The 20084-nt window shown below is 35.9% G+C and overlaps 1 protein-coding gene across 1 annotated transcript in view; it reads right to left on the bottom strand.

The window, feature by feature from the left end:
* LOC115237770 (calmodulin-like) overlaps window positions 1-20084 on the bottom strand; it is a 54356-nt gene that overhangs the window by 22459 nt on the left and 11813 nt on the right. Inside the window, exons 2-3 of the mRNA XM_029811034.1 lie at window positions 10656-11064; window positions 7457-7600 (exon numbers count right to left, since the gene is read on the bottom strand). Of these exons, the coding sequence (XP_029666894.1) occupies window positions 7457-7600; window positions 10656-11064 (553 nt within the window). The remainder of the gene's footprint in view (window positions 1-7456; window positions 7601-10655; window positions 11065-20084) is intronic.

Raw genomic sequence — 20084 nt, 5'->3', positions numbered from 1 at the left:
AGAGGCGCGTCAGCTGAGGCCCGGTTGGTCCAACTTCTTGGTAGATTTACCCGTCAATCACCCATTAGATAAATATCAATATCTGTTGTTTCATCTATTGGTAAAGTTTACCTATGGGTTAAATTGTTATTACCAAGAGGTAATTTTACTCTGTATTCCAACCACCGAGTAAAGTCTCTATTTAGCAAAAGTGAAGATCTTTGACATTTATGATATTTATGTTCTGTTTTACTTACGGATATGGCTTTAAATGTATATGCAGAACTTTTTGAACATGAGGACGAGGAAGATTATGACGATATATTAATTTTGATTCGCAAACCATATACTGTCCGACCACGGCCAGATCTTTTAAATATATATGATGAAAACGAATTTATTGCACGATTTAGATTGTGTAAAGAAACAGTTCTTAGAATAGTTGATCTTATTCGTGATAAAATACAAACAAAAACAATGAGGTAAGTACAATTAATAAAATAAAGTGGTAGAATATTTATTATTATAATTTTATTATAATATAATTAATGTGTGATTAATTATAATATAATAAACTTATATCACTTTTTTTGTTTTTTGGGAACAATGCTATAACACCATTACATCAGTTATTATTGACGTTTCTACGATAGCCACCTATCAGTTAGTGTGATTTTCCCAAGAAGTTGGAACAACCGGCCCTGAATAATTAAATTAATAATTAAATCGATAGGTATTATTCGATTAGAATGACAAATGCCGTTACGGTAAAGCATTCTTCCAGGGCATGTCGCTCGTTGTATTCGTTTCGAGACTCTCGAATCCTGGACTGTCACGCTGTTTGTGGGTCATTTCGTTTCGTTTGTTAAGTAACGCATACAACTGGTACGAAAACTACTTCCCGATAGAATTTAATTCTGGCGCGGACACGCGTTCGAGGATATGAATCCGTGAACTACATACTGAACTCGGCGTATAAAGCACTTGAGATTCTCTCGCCTTTTGTTCTCTCTGATTTCAAATATCATCATATGAAAAACAGCGCTAAAGTGTAAATATATAGCCCCGATATCCCCTGGCTCCTGGTTTGCATCGCCAATCAGGCGAGCTTCAATTGCATCATGTTACCCTCACTCTTCTGAGACACGAGAAAAACGAGAAACAAAAATAGACAGATAGAGAAAGAGAAAAAAAAAACCGAAAAAAACGAAGCAGCGAAACAACAATATACAGGGTAATCTAGGTTTTGATACGTCGAGAGACCGATGGAAACGAAGGCGATTCGCGAAAACCAGACGGTATATTTGCGAAACGTTATTAGTTTTCGATAGGAGATCCATGCGCGAATAGATCGATCGATATAGCGATATCGCTTCTCTGCAACGTTGATACATGCTACCGGAAAATTAAAATTGCGGAATAAAAGCGATAGAAAGACGAACGGGCACGGAAGTTGGATGGATGGCTGTAAACGTGCTCAAACTTGATCTATATTATATATTTTCGAGATAAAACAGCGACCTTTTGGCAATAGGAACGAAGGAAAATATACCTGAAAAATACTAGCAAGTTACAGTTGCACAAACTCTTTCTTTCCTTTGCTTACCGTAAATTAAATAATTAAATAATAATTTAAATATAAATTATTTCGTATAAAATCAATTATTATTATTTAAAAATAATGTTTGCTGGAACAAGAGTAAATAAAAAGGAAATGTTGCAAGTTTCGTCTTTAGCGTACACATAAATGTGAAAGTATTTTTAGTTTAGTATAAATTCATCGCGGGCGTAATCGAATTAATATCAAACCATATAGCATTATTATTTTATTATAGAATTAATTATAATGATATGCGCTGTTTAATTAATACAGTTATGTCCTTTGTGAACACATAAGACATTATCTCTATTTACTCCGAAAATATCAAAGTGGATATCGTATACATTATCGCAGCGTTAAATAATTTTATTAATACTGCAATATATTTAATACAATTTATTATTTTATTTATTTTGAGAAAAAAATTATTTTGCTTACGTAAATATATTGCTCGCGATCTATTCCACTATCATACGAATTGGCTCTTACATATATCAAGGAACGACAGTGTCAACTTATACCGTACGATATGCACCTCTAACTCTGCTATAAATCTCTGGAGCAATGTAATAGTTATGATCGCGATAACTTCGTTTGCGACTGCACTTCGCAACATGACGTTATTCATAGAGCGATTCTAACAGGGAACAGCAACAAGCAAAGTCGCGGAAACCAGACAGGGTCTACTGGCAGACTTGATTCGATCCGATACGATCAACGCTAATTTAATTTTGCGTCTCATGTGTAGAACTAACATCGTGTGCATATTTATAATCCGTTTGTACAATATATACGTCAAGTAGTTTTATGCAGATTTATACGCTCGCGATAGCATGAATTTACGACATCGTAGTTATAACTGCGATGCAGTCGCGTACGTTCGCGTGTGGGTGGGTGAAACCGTAATGTGATTGGGACGACATGAATCTTTGAGAAACAGAAACTGTTCCCCGGGAGTACGTGCCGGAACTTCTTGAAACTTTCGCTTTTGCCGCAGCGGAACGACGTCAAACGGTTCCGCTTATCGCGACCGCTAGGGAGGGAAAAGACGGAGGGTCTAAGAATCTCGCAAAGTCACGAAAACTCATTCATATAGGAAATATAACAGACGACCGTCCCTATGTATATAAATCGAACAATCACGACAATTGCCTCGTCTTATAAATGAATAGATCTTGTAAGTATACTTCAATTTTGAGATGTATTGATATTTGACATCCGCTGTCATATATATGCTCGTATCTACAGATTAACTCTCAAAAGTTCTACTGTCTTTCTTGTTATTTATTCTTCCTATCTTTAGATGAATTTTTAAGATTTCTTCTAATATTTTTAAAAAAATTTAACGGTGTTTTCATTAGTTTTGATAAAATAAATAATTAAATATTCTCCATACATTTTTATTTTACCTTTTTCTGTCAATTTATTTTAATAATTATTTATATGTTTCTGATTGCTTCTTATTTAATATTTTTCAACGGATATGTAATTGTACTTTAAACGCGGCACTCCACATATACATACATATATGTTTTCGCAGAGTCTGATCGCCGTCTGACTGCCTTGTCAGATTAATCTAATACAGTCTCATCAAGTTATTCTCTAAATAATGCGAGTAGAACATATGTCAAATTTGTCACGTTTATAGTCCTGCTCTAATAAGCTGTTGAGATTTAATTCCGGCTTATTAAACACCATGAACTACCTTTCGTAATGTATTCAATGCGTATGGCCTCTATATTATCAAAGTGTATGTGTATGGGTGTGTGTGTCAGCGCGCGTGTATACTTAGCATAGATATTAATTACTGTCTAATGAAGAGTCTCTCAGTATGACTTCCATTTCGAGACATATTCAGAGACTTAAAGGTACTTACGATGGTCGCCCATAATAGACGAAAACGACAGCATAAAATGCACATATACGTACCATTCTCTCTCTTTTTCTGCATATAGAAATTACATTTATGATTCTATAGTAGCACTGATGGCGCAGATTAGCTTCGTTTTCATTTAACTCGCTTTGTACGACACGATTCAATGTGTGCATTCATAATTACCCATTTAGAAACTATGCCGTTACACACACATATGTATATATTTATGTATATATATATATATATATATATAAACGGTGAAATCATGCATTTTCCATAGTTGCAGAATTTTAAGCAAATCTTGAAAAGCTTGGGAGAGTCAATTAAAGCGTTATTAAAGTTGTCGAAGAATTAATTGCGCGCAGAAGGAGAAACAAATTAACTTCCTGCAAATTACTCGTTCAGAAAATAAGTATTGCTTTGTTCCGACGTATCGGCCACGAATGCGTCGACGAGGATTCAGCGTCTACTGTTTAATACAGTTCTTCTCTGTTAGTTTAGCGGACTAATTGTAAGTAACGGTCGCGCTTCCAGCTCACAATCGAATCTCATTTGCGAGATAGATCGATTAGTTAAACGAGATGTCTTCGTGAAACGCTTTTCCGGTCGCTCGTACAATAATGCATAAATCCTTGCCAATAAACTTTTGTAAAAAAAAAGCCGGCATTCACTGCGCTAATCACTGCAATAACAATAACAGTTGCAATAATCATGATAACCGCATAACGATAATAATAGGCTATTAGTGCGAACGTGACATACAATAGAATCTCTAAATACAATGGATTCCTCGCTTTCGGGCGATGTTACACACACGCTACAATTTTCATAATTATGTTCGGCGGAATAAAATTTCGTGAAATAAAAAAATTTAGCTATCTTGAAAAATTTTACGCTATGCGATATACAATAGCTAACAAAGTTAAAACTTAATGATTCAGAAATTTTAAGAAATTATTTAAAAACCTATCATTTTAAATATATATATATTTTTTGTATACTCTCTTCGGATGATGTATTCGGATGATAAATTTTTTATGTCTGCCATTTAGGTTAGGCTCAACAGTAACAATAACTAATGTAACAAACTACATATACATACGGACGATGGCGTCAATGCAGTACTTTGTAATCTGCGAAAATGGAATTTTTTCAGAACAAGGAAAATGAAAAAAACTTTTAAGTTTGCACACAATCTATCTGATAGTATAGCAAAGTTTGCAAACTTCCTGCCGATCCTCTCTCTTTTTTTTTCTCTTAGTAACATATCTTTTCAGCAACAACGACTTCCGAACCGCATGACTAGGTCGGAAACTCATTTCCTTAAGAAATGCGAATACGAAAGAATATTATGTAGGAAGATCCTAGCGCGCAGAAAAAATGTCATCAGTGAAAACATCGGTGTTAAAATGATGAATTTCAACTACAACGCTTTTTTTCGTGGTTTTATCCACTATGGAGGGTAGGCATGGCCATTGTGTAACGTAATCGTTCTATATGGTAGAGTCATATGTAGCGCGTACGGACGGATAATTTCACACGCGCGATTCGCGATCGAGGACGACAGTTTGCGAAACCGTATCTCGTGACAAAAATACGTCGGATTTTCGAGCATTTTCAAATGGGGAAAAGTAATTTCCCTCGGAAATATCCCGGAGGATGAGACGGCTCCGCGCGAAGGTTGACGATTATCGAGATTCTTTTTTGCCCGCCACTGCCATCGTGCTCAGTTTTTTTTACGACCGTGATTTTTGTACAATCCCGAGAATATTTCTCTTCTGTGTCGGACCGTTAAATCCCCTTCTTGCTCGTCGCTCGGAACATTACCGGAGTGTCGGGCGGGTTAAGGGTTAAACTTGGGAATCTCTTCCTGCCGCCGACTTAATCCCCGAGATTGCGGAATTATTATCACTTTCGGGAATCCGCTCAAAAAACAGCGCGCGGGGCTGCCTTTTACGCGGAATTTTAGCGTGCGAATAACGCGTCTCGTTTCTCCAAAACGATTTATCTTCGTGACATAATTATTTTACTTTTTCGAGTATGCGTAAGCTTCGATCTACATTCGCGCACAGTATATCCATGCAAATTTTAATAATACCTTCGCGTACAACCTTTTGTCGCAAACGCAAAACGACCCGAAAGCGACAAACTTTTTTTGTCGAGTTCTTTTTCAAAGAGCAGGGAGCGATCGTTTTTCGATACGGATATTTTATTTCGTAATTCCCTCAATTAGAGAGAAAATGACTGGTATAGCGCACAACCGCAGACTAGCAACAGGTACAAGAACTTGTACCATCTGGCGTCGATACGCCGATCTACTTCCACCGAGTCATCAAGAGTAAATTTGACAAAAAAAAATGTTGGGTAGTCGCGTATTATAAAATGCCAAATTGCGACAGTTTCAATTTTATAAAACACTTTTATAGCGATATATCATTATACACAGATGATAATAATTACTTTTCGATTACTCACAATATATCGCAGATTTTACGAATAAATAATTTAGTCTTTCTATTATTTATGAAAGCTAGTGCCCCTTGCGGTTGATAAAAAATTCAACGTGTAGCTAAAAATGTGTTAAAATAATACAATCGAAAAAGATCTTGTCCATTTTTTTCTACAGCTGTGTTCATTTTGTTCTGAAAAAGCTATGTTCTGCGTGAAAAAGTATTCTGATAATAGATTTATTATCGGAAAAGTTTTCCAAACCATGGTTCACACCGTACACATAACAACAAATTCGCTTCCAAAGATATTCCATAAATCTTATCTCGGAGAGGTTGCAGAGGATAACGCAAAATTGGATACAGCAAAAGGTGTAGAAGGATAGAGTTGGGGCGAAATTGAAGAAGAATCCTCGAAATCAAATAAGAGAGATGGAAAATGAGTCAGCACCGGAGGATTCGTTTATAATAAAGAGTTTCTCCTGGCAAGAACTTAGCCATTGTCGGAACGCTTCGTGAGAATTAACTACAATTAAGGCCGATTTGCCGACGGGCATGATATTTTACGAGGGCGATGGTGGATACACGAAAAGACGATAAACTTTCGGGCGATACTTTCTGTTACTTTAGCAACTCGTTTCGTTGCGCAAATTGTGGCACAGTACATACGGGTACCGACTACTTTATGATTAAATCTTTAATTTTGGCACACCAACGAGACGCCGCATAGAAATAGCGCGGCGTGCGATACGGCGTTATTATTATTATAATATCATGTCACCTGAGCTTATTCATATTATATTATACTGCATTTTCATATTATATTATACATAAATACATAATACTAATAAATACAATAATATTAATAGTCATTGTCAAAATTTTTGTTGAGATTTACTCTTTAATTTATTTTCATGTTTTCTATTTAATTCGCGAATATTTATTGGTCAATCTGTATTTTTTTCATTGAATATTATGTAAACCATTACCTATATAATCTATTTATCCAGCAATACGTGGTACATGAAATGGTAGTTTTAAAATGCATGGATGGCTGGAAAAAAATAAAAGACGTTAATATTATGTAATATCGCACACGGTGATCAATATCACCTGTTTTGATAGGATGCAGCATTTAAATCTTCATCGAACAATTCAAATGCCAAATACAATTACATTGCATAATTTAGCGTAATTTCCTATTTATATTAATTGGATAAATCCGTTATGAACACACAATGTTATACGAGTATCAATAAATTGTAGCATTTAAATCTTCGTCAAATGATTCAGAATAATAAATATACTAATATCACATATTTGTTTCATTTTTTCCTTTAATAGAACCAATGCAGCAGTAATTACCAATAATTATGCATCTGTTCGATAATATAATATAATCTCTTGAAACGCGTAGCACGATGAAAACGCAAGCTGTTGCGATAATATTCGCGAAGAAATAAAGCGATCAGAGGGGAGAAACATTACACAAAATCCCAACTTTTAACTTTAGTATATAATTTCTAACAGATTGATAATAGAACTGTCGCTCACCGTCAATGTCGATTTCCTGCAGCATCGTACTCAACTCCTCCGATCTCGCAAATTGTCCCAGAGAACGCATAACTCTGCCGAGTTCTTCTTTAGTAATCGTTCCATCGCCGTCCTTGTCAAACAGCCTGAAGGCCTCTCGGAATTCTGTAGAGGAAAAAAAGAAAAAAATAGTGTGAGTAACCGTTTTGCTTTTTTCTGGAAATAACTGAAATTATTTCAACTCTCCAATATCTCTGAGAAAATTCTACAATTGTAATATCGAACATATAAAATATTCCAATATCTATCGCCATATTGTTCTCATTTACAACGCAATTTTCGAGAATTTTTCTATTCTTTTTTTACGATAATTTGAAATTTATGCGCTTTGGATAACTTTGAATTTTTCACGTTTATTATCTTGGTAACTATACTGTGACATCAAGCGTGTGCTCTCTCTGGAATCGTCTCTTCCTTATGCGAAGTCGGTTACTGACTAGCCGATTAACTGACTATAAAGGTGCTCGCTAACAGGTTGAATTCCCCGAGCGAATCTGACGAGCTACGACTGTACAAGCTGTATAGGTTTGGTTCGACGGTACTTGACTCGATCGTTTAATAGCCTCGTTTCTCGCGTCATTGATTCCCGATGCACCTGCACGTTACACGTGTCCGTATTCACGCACGATTGCTGGTTTGAGAATGGAAGCTACGAGTCTCGACGTGATCGACGATCATTGTGTCTTATGCATGTATTTACGATCGTTACTTGAATCGCGTTTAGAAATCTTATATCAAATAAAATATTCAAAATGTAAAATTTTATATTTTAAAATTGCAGACGATTTAGTAACCGCATTTTGAATAGAAATTGAGTTTAAATGAGAATTAAAACAATTCTTCTTTTTCATTTATAGATTTTTGTCTACTTAAGAACGCATTATCAATCTTTGCTTTTGCCTCTTTTTCCAATTTTATTTTCAGAAATTTTGAAACACTAATATAGACGACAATATTTTACAGAAAGTCTTTAAATTAATATCTCCTTCCACAAAATAAACATTATTGATTACACGAAACAGAACAATTACTATGACTTTTTCTCAAGAATTGACTGAATCATATCAGAGAGCGAAGTTAAGCTTATGTCCCAAGACAAATTTCATTTGAGTTTCTCAGTTGAGTTGGAAATACAAATATGATTTCGCGAGTATCAAATGGAATCTTAAGATTCATTTATAATCGTATTAAGTTTCAAAACAAGTATCTTAGCAAGAACGCGATTGTATGCAAACTTTAAAGCCGCATTGTTGCTACAGTTGTGATTTTTAAAGTTAAAATTTATTATCGAGATATTTTGATACCAAAAATCGTAATAATTAAATAAACATGCTAAATGTTTTTAAAATATTTGGATACAAACTTTAGAAGTAGTGTATAAAAGTGAAATATATTATAATGTAGAGAAAAACGTAAAAAGAAAATGTAAAAAGAAAAACAAAGAAAAAAGAGAGAAAAAAAGAGACAAAGAACAGTAAAATAAAAAACTTTTATTCTGGCTTGTGATATAAAGATCAATGCAAGGGAACAATATTTCAATTATTTTTTATATTGGTATAATTCATGTTACAAGATAAAATGTAATAATAGCATGTATTTTTTTTTCTTTATACTTTACGATTTCAATTACAGTGTCAATTGAGCCGATATTAGTACAATTATTAGATAATAAACAATAGTATATAGCACTGTTTTACACGTATAATTGTTTCAAAGAAAGTTCTTTTAAGACATTTTTAACAAACAAGATCTTATAAAGTCAGAAGAAAAAATACTTTTTTTCTTATAACAAATTTTTGGCGAAATTTAATCTTGTAAATTTTATTTTTCAAATCAATGCATTGTGCTTTCAAAAAAATTTTGAATATATTCGATAGAATCGATCGCACAAGTACATAAAGTTACGCTGTTTAAAACAAAGTTTAATAAATAGCTTGTTTGTAGTTAGACATGTGTTCACTCAAAGCTAAAATGTTTTTAAGGCATAACTGAAACGCCTGTTTCAAATTTTATTAAAGATAATCACGAGCTCTTTCAAGAATATTATTTTTGGTTTAAAGGAAACTTTGTTAAAATTTATAGTTGTAATGCAATAAAAATGAGCGGCAGACTGTTTATTTTCAATCTTACTATAATAAATACTTCTAAATTAATGTCATTCTGCACACAATATGCTACAAATTCAAAAGAAAAGAGCAAATTGTTCGTCTATTCATATTCTCGCGTTTCATTTTCGTAAAAAAAATTAAAAACATCAAATCTTTAATTTAAAAACTTTTCAGTTTGATTTCAGAGAATTCGTGATGAAAAATTCAAGGATAGCTTAACAAGAACAATTAAATGCAAAACAAAAGAAAGTACTACACAAAATGTGAAACGATATTACAGGCATTACAATGCAATTTGTATGACGTCGATTGGAAATCACTATTCGCGCGCTTTCATGTAAGTGGAATAATATTTCCCAGCGCGATATTTATAAAGGCAGAAAGAAAAACAGATCGTGCACGTGACGGACAACACGCGAAAAACGTTCGACGTCTACTGACACGATGTATGTACGCAATACAAAATTATTTATCTCACGTACCGATCTGTTCGATCAATTGGCCGATTTTCCATTCTCGAATGTATGTCCTGTTAAGAGCGATAACGACGAAAAAATAATGACTGTGAAACTGAATAAAGTCACAACGCCGGCGCGAAGCTATGCGACATGCGAGCGTAGTTTTATCGGGGTTAACGAGTGATGACATCAAACAGGTGAGATGTTCCCCGGGGCGTATCAAATTGAATTTACCGATGTATCTCCATCATCCAGGATTTGACGCCACGTGATCGAATCAAAAGAGTATAGATGAATTTATATTGCGACAGGCTAATCTTGTAATAATGAACATGAGATTGCTTTCGCCGAAATTATTATTTTATATTTCAACGAGCTTAGAGTTCAAATTTTATTTTTTTGACAAAAATATCAGGGAAAAACATTTTTCGTAAATAAATAAATGTTCAAGTTTCGATATCAGATATTTATAGCCTTGTATAGTATATGCATCCCATTTATGATACCAAATTTACGAATAAATTGTAATTATTTCATATGAAGTAAATCAAATTTGTAATAAAATTGAACTGGACAGTTTAAGCCTCCACTCACCCTTCATCTGCGACTTTGTGATAGGCGTCTTGTTGGACGAAACGTTGCTCGCCGATGATCGCTTTGACGAAGCCGGCAAAGACAGGATGTTCGTGGAACGGATGGCTTTGTCATTAACGGATGCTGAGGGCGCGGTGACTGTTGTTGTTTCCGTAGTCTGTGTCAAAGATAATTCTTGTGATTGCTGCTGCCGTCGTCGTCGCTGTTGCTGATCAATCGAGACATCGCTGGCGGAACATACCATTGACAAGTTCGGTGACCCCGGCGTACGAACGATGGGCTGCAGCGTCGACGATGTCATCGATGATGCTGTCATCGATGGCGACGTCGGCGTCCGTGGGGGACAATCCGAGCCGGTGTCCTCTTTCCCCTCTGTGCCATCTCCCGCCTCACCGCTGCTCTGCCTTGTCTGCACAAATAATTGTAAATGCATGCATCCATTCTTAGGAAAGTTTGGCCGTATACAAACGCAGACGGGAATTCTTGAGCGAGTGATTCCGAATTGACTCGGCGTTTACGGTTGTATAACAAAAACTCAAATCTGTTTTCATCAATTTTTATTTCGTTGATTTTGGCACAGGTTAACCGCATATTATTACTATCTTTAGAAGGAGAATTAATAATTTTGTAATCTTTAGATCTATTCTGTAATCTTTCACGGTACGTTTTACTTCGCATCATCGAAAGTGAATATAAAAGTGTATAAGACAATAAGTTTTATTTTTAATTACTTAAAAAAAGTAATATTTTTTAATAATTGAATTGTTATCACGTATATCACGCTAAAATAACATGGTTCTTTAATAAAGTATATCTCAGTGTGTTTGCAAGATGTAATTCTTCAAAAGCTACTATTGGTTAATTTCCGTTCTTTGCAAAAACATGTCTCTACATAAAATACATATCGTGTTATATATACTAACAATCTTGATATAAAACTTCATGCAATCTTGAAATTTTGAAAGAAAAAGACCTATTATATTTGAAGGATGTTTTCTTCAGAGGAGTGCTTAAAGGCTAAAGTATTTATAGCTCTTTTCGGTTGCTTTTTTACGTCTTTTAGGGTATAACTTAAAAGACTACTATAACCATTAACCGATAAACGTTGAATGACAAACAAATCGCGCAAAGTAAAGGTGCGTTAATATTTAATCCGTTTACATCAGACGCTACTAAGTTATGGAATATAAACTTCTAAGATAGTAATACGTGAGAGTATTTACCACTTGACGATGTAACTTTAATATTGGCCGCTTTAATATCAGAAAATTTAATAACCACTAAAATTTATTCAAATTTCAATAAAAATTTTCCGAGTCTACTAACTTCAATAATATAAAATAACGTAGAGATGCAAATAAACCAATATTGTCAGAAGTACCGGACTTCAGCATTCAGATTTCTGCGTTCTATGATCCGCAGCTATCACCGACCTATGTCAATCCCGCAATAACGCGAAGAGCGAAGTTGATCCACGATACGAAGAGAAGTGCACGTTATTATCGCAAAAGTTCGTGGAACGTTGACGAGTGATTAACCACTCTCCCGAAAGAATGTAATAATGCATTCATCATTTAAATGCAAGAGCATCGCGAGCGCGCGATGAATTTGGCGGCGTGATATGACGGGTGAAAATGCACAGACATCAGTTCATTTTATGTGTATGAGAGGAAGAGAAGAGACGATCTGGCAATAACTGTTCTGTTTTCGCGAAACTACGACGGGCCATTGAATTGCCATTCGCTCTTCTCGGAATTGCAATACTAACTCCGGTGAGAGTAAGAAGCACTTCAATCCCGCACGAAAGCGCCGCATAGCTGTCGAAAGCTCTCACCATAAGCTTAGCTGGCGATGCTTCTCGTTATCAGAGCGTCGAAACAAACGATAAAATCCGGATAACATGTGATCGTACGAGCGAATATAAATTATACAACTCAGACTTCCGAGACATGACGACTTTACCTCAATTCTTGCATAGGGACAGAGAGAAAAAGAAAGAGAGAGAAAGAAGTCAGGTGTTGCCGGACACGTCTCGTTATGTAACCGAGATCGACCGAGTTAATAGGATTTGCGCCGAGAAAATGAAAGGGAAACAAAACGAAAGCCATTCCGGAGGATTTATAGTTAAAGAGACACGCACAACAAATAGTAACTCAAGATTCCTGTTTCTTGAGTCCAAATTTATAGACGCTACTTATCTCCTTCCGACATTTCCAGCGGAGGAGACTTGGAAAAGCTGTAACCGAACGGAACGTCGCTCATAACGCAACAAATTCGCGTAAACGCGATATCACTGAGAAACACATTTGCATTCCTGGGAAGTCATTCTCGGAGGTCAAATTGCATTTAGCTTCTTCCGAGAGGAACATCGAAATTAGAGCGACATTTTCCGAGACAGACATCTGTCATCTCTTGACTGCGATGAGTCGCGGAGGTGAGAAACTTCCGACGGCACTTCGACGAAGCAAATGAAATTCAAATTCGCGCTGCGAACGTAGCGATATCTGGTTGATCAAATTTCAGATTCCTCAACGAAGGTTCCTCAACGAAGAACTGAAGGGAGAATTACGGCGGTTATGCTGTCGCGGTCGAAAGTTTCGTAGCTGAAACCGCGCGCGAGAGAAAAAGTTTTCTGGACGCGCCTGGTAATAAAAGAGAGAGAAAGAGAGAGAGAGAAAAGCTCGAGGAAGAACTTCCCGGAAGTTTCCCGATTCCACTCTTTTTTTTTCTCCCGGTCCAGTGACAAAATTGAATCCTCGTTAAAGCGCCGTCACGTTCCACCGATCGACATCGACACTTTCGTGTTGGACGCTCGGCACACAACCCAGATTCCTTTCCGTCCTTCCTTTCCGTCAGTTTAAATTACATTTCATTGCGTACCTTTGTAATTGCGATGGCAAGATATCCAGGCAATTTTGTCTGTTCTGTGAAAAACGTGAATTGTTTGTATCACGTCGTCTCGCGCAAAACATCGAGTTGTGTATATGTGATAGAAGTTTAAGAGCGATACATACTATTACGAAACAAAAAGATCTGCTGTATATATGTACACTTCGCGTGTGTTGACAAACACATAATAAGCACTCTCACAATGGATCTTCTTAGCGATATTTTTATATGTGAATATTGTTTCTTTCATAAAAACAATTAATTTACTTCCGTTATTATATCCGACATTTATTCTCGCTTGTAAGGAATTATAATGCAAATTTGTAATGGCTGTTTTAATAGTCATATATTGGCGCTTAGCCAAGATTATGCGGCTACTGTCCGCGTTAAAATGTATGCTTTTATAAAGGCAGTGTGCCACATGGTGTGTGCAAAAAATGCGAAAAGATTAAGGATATTATGTTATTTTTATCTATGTATTTATCATGCTTTCAAAAAGATGATATTAATAAAAGATCATGATACTTTTTGACGCAAACGACGCAATCCTGCGCGTTTATAATACATTACAGTGTAATTTATATTCTTATGACATTTATTTTAATAAATATCAAATCGTGAGGATTCTGTGATATTTAATTACGTACTGATTGTGTATGCAATGATAACAGTATATAAAATTCATAAAAATATATTTATTAATATATGTTTATGTCTGAAAAAGTCAATTTGTAATTTACTTTCTCATATCTGTGGGAAAGAAAACCGCCGATAACAACGCAAAATCAGATTTTCCGCGCATGTCGGAGTAGTTAATTCGATGTAAAAATTTAACACGGTTGCTTTTTGTGCGAAACAGAGGAAATCGTAGACTTGCGACTAGTATACATCCACTCGAGCATGACGATATGTCACAGGCAAAACGCGCTGGTTATCGATAAACGAATGTATCACAGTCGATCGCACTTCGCGTTTCCTCCTGCGAAATAATGATTTTCACTTCATCACCGACGATAATCGTTGCTGACAGCCGGAGTCGGTTACCTTAATGAAAGTAATTATGGAGAAGAATAGTTCGATGATGCGGCTGTGAATTTCTAACACTTTTAATTGACAGCTTAAAGGGGATATGAAATTTACATTCATTTTCACGCGTCTCCTTGTTGAAAGACCTTTCGCATAACTTTGTTCGTGTAGAATTCCGAATATTTTGTTTCTGTTTGAAAGTATTTTAATAAATTGCCAAGATCTTCGTTATGCTTGTTTCGTATCTTGACAAGTTTAGAGTAAATTTACAAGTCAAAATAAATTTACATGCATGATGGAAATCAACCGTAGAAACTTATAAAATTTTGTAATTAATAATAATAAATTAATTGACGAAGTTGTATCGATTTCTCTACTAATTTTACTTCCTTCCGCAAATTTTTAATTTTTGATATTAAATATCTAAGTAATTAAATTTTAAAGTAAGTTATGTTAAACATCCGCCTGAAATATTAACTGCAAAGTTAAATTCTGTTTTTTATTTTAACTACGGAAGCTACAAATTTCATTAAATTTATGCAAGTTTCTATGTGATTAAAATTTTGTTACGCTTAAAGTAAATTTCTTAACATGAGAAAGATGATAGAAATATTATTGGATTATTTACTGGGTGTGTTATAAATTACATTTAAATATATTTTCTAGGACGTGCACCATATATATCGCATCAAATATCGCGCGATGATTTAACTCCTGCAAAATTCTCCTATTTAAAAGACTTAAAAAGTTCTTGAATTCGAGGATGCGCGCAAGTAACGTCAGATAAATGATACGTATTTTTACCGAGAGAAAACGGAGAGGATAATCTACTCACATTTTTCTGATTACTGGAATATATATACCCGTTGGCCAACGACGACGTTGGCAGCGCAACGATTCATACAACGTGCATTTTTGTTCTTCCGTGACTCAAGTATTTTCAGAAAATTTTCCGAGTGCCGAAAAGACATAGAGTAACCGCGCAGGCGGACATTTCTCTTATTAGATTATCTCTATAAACGGGGGCATCTTTCGAGCAGTATATTAAATAGAGTATATGTGCCACTTCGCCCGCAAAACGTGCGACACACCTGCGGGTGTAATCCCGAACCGTGAGCTGTTTTGCAAAACGTCATACATATGCGTGGCGAATTCAATATAATTCAATAATCAAACGTGAGTCGCATTCGTACAATTTAATAACGTTTTGTTATAAATCAATTATGTTTTGCTATAGAATATACAGTCTATAACACAAAACAATTAGTTGTAAAACAATAATGCATCGTATCAAAGTCTGCCGTAAACACGCGCAATGCGATCGCGCCATGTGTGTGTGGACACAATCGTTTCACATTTATTACAATAGTAATATGTGCATTCGCGTTGACTATTGTGCTGATTTATTATTTACTCGTTTTCGTTCAAAATAAATATAAAATAAAAAACGTCGAATTGAATCGCTTCAAACGATGTTGGTTCGACAGAAAATGGAACTTCTAATACTTGATCCTATTATTTGATGGAACAATAAATCATTCTCGCGAAAATGAAGACTCACGTGTTTTAATGAATCAGTAGATTCAGATGTTTGTCACAGTCTGAAATTTATTCAGAAGCATTCGTCGATTCCGCTTTTATGGTTTGGCATATTGAAAATTAATCCGCGATCGATTCGGGAAGAGGGAAAAGGAACAGGAGGACGTGAATGCATCAGAGGCGCGACCTTCTTCTTATCCCTTGCCCTTAATTCCTTTCCGAATACTTCACCGCCCAAGGGAAACTTCGTTAACGCCGACGACGGCGCTAATTGCTTCGCTTGATACTCGTCAGCTGATAGGACAGGTTGGACAGGTAAAGGCCGCCGTACAAGTAGATACCCGGTATCTTGTCGGCTGCAACGGCTAAGGTCGCGACCATTATCGTCGACCAATCCTCGCTCCGTTATAAACCATCCACCCACGGTATGCCACTCACGTCTCGCGAACGCCGGTTAAAAATAGTGAAACAGAGGGCGAGTCTCTCCCAATTCTCGAGTAATCCGATCGCGCGCGGATGCTGACGTTAGCATCCCCTTGTTGCATAAACATACGTGATCAGGTCGGGACCGAATTCGAAATGCGGCACTTGATACGGATGGATGGATAAACATGCTGCGCGGAGGAGGATCGACATATAGACGATCGATGAAACTGGTAAAATGTGTCAGCGTATACTTCGGTATGACCGATTCGAGCGAGGAGCATTGATAAAAAGATGCGAACAATGTTTGGCGGACCGTTCTACTGATTCATAATGAAGCGGTTTTAGATTTTCAATGAGCACTGACATTCTTTTGCAAGGACGTGCTGGCGCGCGGAGATAAACCTCAAGATTAAAGTTAAAAATCTGAAAAATTGAAAATTGAAAAATTGACGAGATTATTCTCTTGACATAGAACGTAAGTTATTTATAAATTGAGTTTATGGCTGAATAGATAATTGAGTTATAATATACTTCTATTTTCATTAATTAACGTAACTAATACATAATAATGTAATGACAAGCTATAAATTTGCATAATTAATATGCAAATTTATAGTTCGATATGAGATTGGCATTGTACTTCATATCGATTAAACACCTGTCTTCTTTAAAATAAATTCTTGTCCGACACGTCGTCACAGGTATATCGAGATTTATGTTGTTAATATAATCCCACACGCATTCGTTCATAAATCAGCGCACCCAATCCGACATCATTTATTCTTTAAATAAATCATGAGTGCATGACGAGCGATTTCGCAACGAGTCCTTTCGTTCCTCGCCACCCGAAAACCCGCTTTGTAATTTGTTGCGGATCAGACGAGCGGAAACTACTTTCACGATGGTAATATTATGTACCACCTGCATAATGCATGGAAAATAAGAGGTACTCGCGCATTAATGTTGTGCGAGGTTGAGGTTGCGATTCGTTAATCCACTCGGACTGTGTATTGTACTTTAAATAAAAGATTTACTTATATATATGCATTCTGTTAATCTCTTTACGCATATTATTTATGTGTAATGCAAATTAACGTTCCGTTGCAATTGAAAACATGTCCGTAAAAATAGGTGCAACAGTGTTGATTATTTTGTAAACATCACTTTTTGCAGTATATATATTTCATGTGTTATTTCAGTTCATTCTCTTCAGAAAAAGCACACATCGATGCTTTAGTAGTTTGTAACTGTCTTACGTAATGCTTTTCTCAAGACAATGCATTGAAATAACTAAATCACGGTAAAGTTAAACGTTTTCAAAATAATCAGTAATAATATAATATGAAATATGATTGCTTCGAAACAATTCAAAGAAATCAGAATTATAGTAACTCAAGAATATTATTATAACGCAGAAATAGCTGTAACCCGGAAATATGGAGCGAAATAGATTATATGGTTCTATAATCTTTTGTTTTTACTTCCCTTTAACACGATATTCATCTCTAAAGCATATAGTACTACACGTATTAAGTTCTTGTATATTAACGATAGTATTACATTAACTAAAATAAGAAATTTCTATTTCTCCATTAAATCGTTTATGTGCAAACGTCATATATGAACGCGAAGACTGAAACATTCGTTGTAAAAGCACACACAAGTAAACTTTTGGAGTGAATAATTAATTAAGGTTCCTGGCTACTGACATCCATTTATTTTACACTTAATTAATATAGAAATTATAAAATTGGAGTAGAAATCTCAAAGCAAAAATGTTATAAGCACAGTGTATTTTTATTTTGTTTGTCAGTAATTTCAAAATGGCTCTTTTGCATACCGCAGCTAAAAATTAAAAAATATAGAATTAGATAATTTTTTTTCTGGCATACATATCTTTTCAATTTAATTTCTAACAATATTCTACCGACTAATATCTGGATTGTAGATCGCGTGAAAATCGGAGTGAATTTGCATACACGAGATTGCGCACGTGATGTTCGTGGCAATTAGCGCGCCAGTGGGAAGAAAATGCGCGATTAAAGAGCATTCGTGGAAGAAGTGGAAGCCTGTGCAAGAAGAAGAAGACGCGGAAAAATCGCGGCTGAAAAAGGAGATTTACGAGCGGCAGGTGGAAGTACGATAAGGCGCCAGCACTCGATCACGCTGTCTCGCATTTTGATTGAATGAGACGGTTCGAAGTGCGAAGAAGACACCGGCGCGGCTCATTTCCGTGCCGATCGCGGGAATTTGCATGCCGATCAGCGAATTGTGGCCTGTAACCCGCAAAGATAAGGGAAAGAGGGACACGCGTTACGGAACGGCAGGTAACGCGGGATTCGGTAGCGACCGATAAGCGTCGCTTCTCATTAATAAAATTTCGCTATAGGAACGAGAAGAAGGGTCATTGGAGACAGTTATTGATGCCTGATGATAGACGCGAGGATGAAATTCGTAATGGGATTGGATCGAAATAGATGCGCATTACAGTGAATTAAAAATCTTCTTGAGCGCGACCTACGAGGCCTATTATCATATCAAAACTGTCGAAGCCTAACTAAAAGTATCCGTAATTTACGGCTCGTAATAAATTCCATCAATATAACCAAGTTTTATTATACAACAAGTTTTATTATATTTATGACATAAGCGAAGGAATAAAAATTGTAGTAAGTTCGGAATCAAAATGGGTTACAGCAATAGTCTCTTCAACGATTTGTAAGATATATTATCATATTGCACTATCACTGAAGCATAACTAAACGGCATTTCTCTAATTTATATACCACAATATATTTTACCATAGATAATCAATTCTTTTTATACATCAATCCCCGTTCAACGAATTCGAATTCTACGATTTCCGGATCGCTGAATCGATTTAAATAAATCACTGACATAATAAGAAATTATATTCAATGGGGAGAAGCAAAGATACAGACGCGATCTAACGAATCATTTTGTCAATTTCATTTCGCATCTTTCTTAACTCTCCTCGAACGCTTGTGACGTCAACGGAGAGTCGGCGCTTCGAAATCGCGACGGAAATAGCAAATCGGCTAATTAACGTAATATTGCGAATTGTAACGAACACAATACTGAGTGTACATCCATCTAAATGCTCGATCTCTCCGTGATTCGATTTCCCTCGTGTACTAACGCCGCTGTAGCTTAAGTATTGCGCGTCGGCGGATAAGTAATTGCCTCTCGGGTGCGTTTCGATTTAACAGAAGCGACGTGCCGCAGAGCGAGATCCCCTCTCGACGGATATCCTGAAATCTAGGAGCAAAATTCACCAGCATTTTTCAAGATATCTAGATAAGACACAGCCTACTACATCAGCCGTCGAGTACCCTGTTAAGGCACACACAAAGTTCTCCTTCCGCTCCCGAGCCACATTCAAGAGATTAATTCCCGCTAACTTTTACAAAGTTCGCTAAAATTACATGCCGCTCTCGTGAAACAAAGTTATGAATATGCTGTGTATAGCAAAAGCAGATCAATTTTTTCCCCTCTTTTTCTTCCTCTCGTTCGCGCTCTCTTCGTTTT

The sequence above is a fragment of the Formica exsecta genome, unplaced genomic scaffold (genome assembly GCF_003651465.1).
Source record: "Formica exsecta isolate Colony F162 unplaced genomic scaffold, ASM365146v1 scaffold308, whole genome shotgun sequence".
NCBI classification, from domain to species: Eukaryota; Metazoa; Arthropoda; class Insecta; order Hymenoptera; family Formicidae; genus Formica; species Formica exsecta.
This window is presented reverse-complemented; position numbering and strand designations above follow the sequence as displayed.